Source organism: Pinus tabuliformis, chromosome 8 (genome assembly GCF_031772625.1).
Source record: "Pinus tabuliformis cultivar Carrire ecotype Pingquan chromosome 8, CPIR1, whole genome shotgun sequence".
NCBI lineage: Eukaryota > Viridiplantae > Streptophyta > Pinopsida > Pinales > Pinaceae > Pinus > Pinus tabuliformis.
In genome coordinates, this window is record NC_142294.1 from 1910513354 (window position 1) to 1910521043 (window position 7690).

Sequence of the window (7690 nt, forward strand, 5' to 3'; positions counted from 1 at the left end):
AATATTTATAATGAATATTATTGTTTCACAATCTAGATTAAAAGAGAATTATGTAATGAGAATTTTAAAAAACAAAGAGAAATTAAAGTGGCCAAAAAAACTTGGATAGATCTAATATGAATTTCCACTCAAACTTAATATTAGTTTTAGTTTTAGACATATAACAAATTTTAATAGAGGCTTTCCAAAAATAATACACATAATAAGACCAATATTTAGATATGTAGGGAGAGTTTTATTTGACATTTCTATTTTTAGAAAAAACAAAGAAGAAACTTTAAGTTTTGTACTACTATAATTTAAAATATGCAATTAATAAATTTTGAGATAACTTAATAATATTAGGTCAAGATGTGGTTTAACGGTAAGTACGAAACTTAAGTCTCTACCAGTCTTTTAGTCCAATCCTGAGTAATCCAATTCTGATTAACACAACACAATGTATGACTGAGCTGACTGAGAACTGCTCCGGATTTCTTCAATTAAAAAGGAGAAATTCCCTCACCTAACACAACCCATTACCGGACATTTTTCAAACAATGCACATTACCCAACCCATTACCATGCATTTTTCAAACAATTCACAGATGATTTCGTTAAATCTCAAAATGTTTATACCAGCAGTATTCTATGTAATTTTTTCACCTTTTAAACAATTAAAATAAACAAACCAAAAATTATATCACGCGAATTTAAAAAACAACGCAAAAACTGCTCTGGTAAATACTTGCAACTTAACTTACGGTCTGGTGATCTTTGCCGGTATACAGTTTTGGAGCAAACGTGATTTACAACTATCAGCAGGCTAAAGCTGCGCGCACAACTGGCAAATATTTTAAAGACTTCTCGATCTCCTTATAGCCATTAGCATCTTTGCGCTTTTATATTCTCATTTACATCTTCTCTGCTGGCAACTGTCTCCCTGTGTTTCTCTCTCAGGCGGAGTGCTTGCTTCATCCACCGTCCACAAAACTATACCAGGAACTCAGTATGGAGGAAGTGGCAGAGGCAGCAACATACCAGGTTTACATAAACTTCAGGACAGTCGACACCAAGAACACTCTTGCGAGTCTCATCTACCATAGTCTCACAAGCCGTGGGTTGCGTGTCTTCTTCTATCAGAAGGAACTTTGCACGGAAGATACTGTCGTCTCTGTTGTCCAAGAAGCTATTAGTAGCGCCTCAGTTCACGTTACCATTTTCTCTGAGCATTACGCTGAATCACGTTGGTGCTTACAGGAGTTGAGATGGATTATGAGATCATCTCATGAGCGCACCATTCTACCCGTGTTTTTCAACGTAGAACCGGCAGAGCTTCGTCAGATTGAGTGGGGAAGTTTTGCCGAGGCCTTCCGAAACCACGAAGGCAGTTTCAGCATCGAAGAGGTGGAGGGATGGAAGGAGGCCTTGAGAAAAGCCGCAGACATTTCAGGTTTCGTCCTCAAAACGAATGAAAGGTGAATCCGTACTTCACTCATTTTGCACACTATGTTTACTCTTTAGATAGTTTCTAATTCATCTATAATTTTCTTACTCTCCCTAATCTTACTTACAACTATGACTATCTGTTTGGTTTTTCAGCGACCAGGGAAAGTTCTTGGATAACATTGTGAATGATGTATGGAGAATGGTCAGACGGGAGCCCTTGCAGATTGAGAAATACCATGTGTTCATAAATCACAGAGGGCCTGACGCCAAGCTCACTCACGCCAGCCTCATCTACCATCGTCTTAGGCACTGTGGGTTGCGCGTCTTTCTGGATGCGAAGGAACTTAGGGGAGGATCCACGCTCTACGATGTGATCCAAGGAGCTATTTCCAGTGCATCAGTTCATATTGTCATTTTCTCAAAGAGATATGCCGAATCACGTTGGTGCTTGGATGAATTGTGTTGGATTTTGAAATCATCTCAGGTGCGCACCACTACCATTATACCCATCTTTTGTGACGTTGAGCCTAAAGACCTTCGAGACATTGAAAGGGGTGGACCTTACAACGGAGGCTTTCAGTACCACCAAAGGCATGGAGGAGTGATGGCAGAATGGAAGGAAGCACTGAAAAAGGCCGCAAGTATTTCTGGTTACATCGTTAAATCAAATGGAAGGTGAACACTTGCTTTCCTTATTTTTCCCATTTACAACTTTAATTTTGGATTATAGATTCTCACTTTCTTCTTCTCCTTTCTTAAATCAGTGACTATGGGATGTACTTGGAGCAAATTTTGAGTATTGTATTGGCAAAGGTAAAAGAAGGGGAACACTTAGAAGTGGCTAAACACCCAGTTGCACTGAACGAAGCAGCCAAGGATTTCCAAAGTAAAATTCTGAATCTAAGCGACACAAAGATTGTGGCGATTACTGGGATGGGCGGCATCGGGAAGACGACTCTCGCTAAACATCTCTACAATGTAAAACGTTCTGATTTTCCTCGATCTTCTTTTTTGCTTAACGTGAGGGGAAGGGATTTACCATCTTTGCAGAAGCAGTTAATTCGTGATCTGTTGGGTTATGATTTGGATATTGATAATACCATCCAAGTAAGGTGTATTTTGCAACGCAGTCTACAAGCGCTGCTAGCTCTGATTGTTTTGGATGACGTTGATGATATGGAGCAAATCCACAATCTACTAGATATTGATGCAGTAGGACCTCGTAGTCTGATTTTGCTCACATCTAGTCATAGGGATTTACTCCGAAGATCCCCAAAAGCTTTGTTATATGATGTAAAGCCATTAAATAGACAGCATGCCCTAGAGCTCTTTTGCTTTCATGCTTTCGATCAATCAGAACCAGTTCAAGGGTTTGAAGACTTGGTGAAGGAGCTCTTAGATATTTGTGATGGGTTGCCTTCAACCTTAGAAGTTTTCGGCCAACATCTTTCTGGCAATCGTGACAAAACCTATTGGAAGCTGCAGGTGGAAAGGTTTTCTAAAAGATTACCAGATGATATAATAAACACATTAAAAGTGAGTTATGAGGCTTTGCAAAAAGAAGAGAAAGAGATGTTTTTGGACATTGGGTGTTTCTTGGTGGGAGAAGACAGAGAGCTAGCAGTTCGAGTCCTAGAGGGATTAGGTTACTGTTACGTCAGAGACTGTCTTGAAAATCTACGTCAAAAATGCCTTCTGGGATATGATTATGATGCGGAGACCAGTACTTCTGTAAGGAATATAATCAGCGTTTTAGTTTGTTTCCTAGTGGTGAAATCTTATCTTTTGCTATAACTGATTATTTCCCTGGTTGCTACAGATAAAGTGCCAGGAAGAGCACCCTAAACATTGCCGAGTTATAATGCACAATCAACTTAAGGGATTGGCAAGACATATCGCGAGAGAGGATTTTTTTGAGTTCGCCAAGCATAAGCCCCTCCGCCTTAGTTGCTCAAGTGATATAACGGAAATGTTTCAGTTGCAGGTATGCGTATCAGGTCTCCACATTCTGTCTGATTCCTTTAATAATCTGTATTAGAGTTTTGCACTATTTTGAGGAGGCAGCCATGTAACTTAGGTTAATGTGATTGTGCTTCTCAGGACGGCTCAGAGTCCTGTTTAACACGAGGAATTCGTATTGTTAAAGATCAAAATCCGCCACAACTCACAAATCACATAAACATTAGGGGTGTTCGCCTTTTGGTGGTTGATCATCCCATAGACTTGTCCTCATTTGCTATGTCCGGTGATTTGATTTGGCTTCGCTTGAACGATTTTCCATCCATCTCCATTCCTTCTACCATTTCATTGGCCAGACTAAGAGTTTTGGAACTTCACGGCTCCGATGACTACCTGCAACAGATATTCGATACATTTAATGAGGTAAGTAATTTAGATTTTAGTTTATTTTGATCCACGATTTTAGAGAGAATTTTATTTAATTCAATTTAAATTCTAGTAGCCAGTATTTAACAGATTACGTGCATTGCAGTTTCCTTGTGAGTTGCGTGAGTCGAATAGTGATACGAGCGGAGCCATATCTGCAAGTGCTTCGAGCAGCCATGAACCATTTGATGTTGAACATTATATGAGTTTCTGTAAAAATATCTCTAGCGCTCAGCAAGGCGCCGTGCCATCTTTTCCCCTTTTTTCCCAATGGATAGGAACTGTGATGAGTAAAATAACTTTCAAATATTTCACAACTTCACAATCATTCCCCATACATTTTGGGGAACTTAAAAACCTAAGACACTTAGATCTATCGCGTTGCATTAATCTGACTGAACTGCCTAGTTCCTTCTCTGAATTATTGCACCTTCAATATCTAGCCTTGCAATACTGCATTAATTTGTCCATCCCAAAGGATGTTCTAGGAGACATATCAACACTTGAGTATGTTGATTTCAGAGGTTGTGCTAAATTGATACACTTGCCAGAGGGAATGGCAAAACAAAGGCCTTTAAAGTACCTAAACCTGAAATATTGCTTCAAATTAGAGGACCTGCCAGATCTTTCAAGTTTTGTAGATCTTAAATTTCTCAACATAGATGGGTGCGTCAAACTGGAAACCCTGAATGATGTTGGTCTGAAATCATTGGAAAAATCTCATTCGAAGAGATCAAAATGGAGATGTGTTAGGAGCCAGATTGTAGAACGTTCTGTCCACTGGAACGATTGAAATTTGGAACGATGGCTTCCAAAATTTTTGTAAGTATCAGTCTACTTTCATATATCCAATATATATTTCTTCATATATATATATTGTAAATATGCCTGTGTTGTTCCCGTGGCAAAGGCATAGATCAGTTGATTTGTAGTAGTGAATGGTGTGTGATAAAATTAGATTTTAGTGGAAGATAAATAGTAGCCAGGCATGTCATACTTAAAATTTGAAGCAATGCTATACTTGTGCCATTGAATGATGTTAGTTGAATTTGGGAAAATTGTGCAGACGTTGCCCTTTTATATGTCAACTGCTATCTTTAGAGGAAAAAGGAAATGATCACACGATGGGTCTGTGAAACTTATCATATCATAATTAAAACTTTGAATCAGGGCAAGCAACCGAAATGGAGTGATTATTCTGTGTAGACTTTTCACCAGAAGGTAAAGTGATGTGTGCTGAACCATTTTTACAGTATTACAGTGTTGGGTGTCCCCGCAACAACTGTTGGGTATTTTTGAATGGGAAAATACCAAAACCAATCAAGCAAATACCACAGAGCCAATGCTCTGTTCCATTTCTTCCAGGACCTTTGCACAGGGAAGCTTTTAAAACAAATATATTCATAACAGTTCATTACACAGCCATAAAAACATTTTCTATTGCTTAAAAACAAAAAAAAACTGATACAAACTTCATCCTCTGCACAGAGAGGGATTTACAAGACAGACTCTGTCTCTGTTCTTCTCGTTCTTCCACTGTTGTGGGTATTACAAAAAAAATTTCAAACTGTTCCTGTATTTTAGAATGGTCAACAATACATAACAATTTGCCTCTGTTATGTTTCCAGCACTGCTGTGCTTTCTTCTCACTGTTCTTCATTCATCCTTCGTGCGCAACACTTCACTGTGATTTACAGTGGCAAAACAAACATTACATGCCTCCTCTGTTTTTGTTTCTTGCACTGCTGTGCGTTATTTACAATACCATTAAAAACCTCTGTGCACAGTCACTCTACTGCTCTGTTCCTTTTTTTTTATGAACAGCCCGCGCGCAGACACAACTCTCTATTCTTCATGAACATTCCTACAGCGCAGGCACACACAGTGTTCTTCTCACTGTTCTCTGGACAATACACGCGCACGGATTTAACACAGGTTCTTCATGAACTCCCTGTTCTCTTCTAACTTCCTGTTCTCTCTTTCACAGTGCCCGCAGGTATATCTCCATATTCGTTTCCCTATTTTCTTACAACTCTCGCGCGCAGGCACGATTACAGTGCTTCGTGAACAACACACATAACACAAAAAAACTTAAACAGCACAAAAACATATGTGCCGTAGCCAAATTTTAAGACATTCACCAACTTCCTGCGATCAGACATAAAACCCATTAAATTTCATGTCCGGCGGTCAACGAGGAAACCAGACTCTGCACGCAAGAAATTTGATTTGATGCAGGCAGGGAGCAGCTTCGGAGATCGACGGCGGAGGTCGCACGTTGGGTCAGATCTTGGTCCCCTGGGCTGATCGGACGCAATTCGCACACCGTTCTCTCGCAAACCAAATGACCTTTATCGTCCGGGGAGCAGGCGGTAAAGCTGTTGTACAGGGGACGCGTGGCGCGTCCTGATTGTGTCGGGGCCTCCTCTGCGGGTACAGCCTTCTGCCAAAGGCGGTGCGGGGAGACCGGGGCGGTTTTCCGAAAATTGCCCTGCGCTGTTGAAATTACAAATTTAACACTCCCCTTTAATTTCAACTGCTGGGCATTAGGACATACCCAAGCACTTCCTCACATAGAGGGATTCCTCAGTACTGCTGTTACAAAGATATCTTCCTCACATAGAGGGATTCACCAACTGCTTCTGATGCAGTTCACAAACAAGCAAAGTTGTCTTCCTCTTAATAGAGGGATTAACCTGAAACTGTGCTTAAGAGCACCTTCCTCATGACAGAGGGATTCACCTGTGACTATGCTGAAAAGCATCATCCTCTTGATAGAGGGATTTACCATGTGTATGCTAAAAAGCATCTTCCTCTTGACAGAGGGATTTACCATGACACTGTGCTGAGAAGCACCTTCCTCTTTAACAGAGGGTTTCTCCAAATGACTGTGATGAAAAACACCTTCCTCATTAACAGAGGGATTACAAACAGACACTTCTTTACATGCAGTTTCAAAAACAAACAATCATTGCACTGCTGTGTGTGCATTGCTGTGCATTTTTCAAAGTAAAAAAATGCTCTGTCTTTTCTGGAACAATTACCCTGTCCCAGCTTACAAATTTACACTGCTGTGTGTAAACATTTCTTGCATTCACAGCTGTTGTTTTTTCTTATGCACTACTGTCCATACCCATAACCATAGACTATCATCCCTGGGTTTTTATTTGCTGTTGCGTTGCCTCTGCAATTTGCACTGTGGCTGCCTTTTGTTTCATCATACTGCTGTGTGCCTATACACTAACTCTTTACTCTCCATTACTTGCACATAGAGAGAAATCATCCTCATGCTGTTTTGCGCTGCATTCTCCACACAACAAAAAAATTAACACGGGCTGCTGCCTTTTCTTTTTACACCCTTGCTTCACACAATCTTAGTCTTCATTCATTTTTTTTGCACAATGCACTGCTGTGCAATTCCTTTCGATTTGCTGCTGCCACACATTATCATTCACCCATGTGCATTAAAAATCTGCTGTCCATGTCTTTTTTTATGCATTTCTTTGCATGCTGCATTACATATGAAGAAAAACATTACATTTTTTTTACTGCTGTGTATTGTACTCACTCTGCTGTGAGTATGTTCTCTCACATTTCATAAAAGAAAACTACATTCCATTGCTATGCATTTCAATGCATGTGCTCCATAACAAAAAAAATTCAAAACTATTGTTTTATATTCTATCTTCCCACTGCTGTGAGGGTCTCCATGCTTTGCATGCTTTTCTTATTGCGCTGCTGCACTTCACATTTGAGCGCTGCCCCTTTTTTCTTCTCTGCTTTTATGGCAGATTTAACTTTATATTTTTCCCTTATAAAAGGTCTTCATCAAAGAGTGACTGTTAATACAGTTCAACAACAAAAAATTACAAGCTCC

At 39.8% G+C, this 7690-nt stretch overlaps 1 protein-coding gene across 1 annotated transcript; it reads left to right on the top strand.

Annotated features, from left to right (window-relative positions):
• The first annotated feature begins 990 nt into the window (after positions 1-990).
• LOC149244089 (disease resistance protein Roq1-like) lies at positions 991-4606 on the top strand. The gene is made up of 7 exons (XM_089371417.1): positions 991-1457; positions 1582-2103; positions 2193-3159; positions 3248-3412; positions 3529-3810; positions 3920-4025; positions 4257-4606. The coding sequence occupies exons 1-7, from the start codon at positions 991-993 to the stop codon at positions 4604-4606; spliced, it is 2859 nt and encodes a 952-aa protein (XP_089227543.1).
• Positions 4607-7690: the final 3084 nt, after the last annotated feature.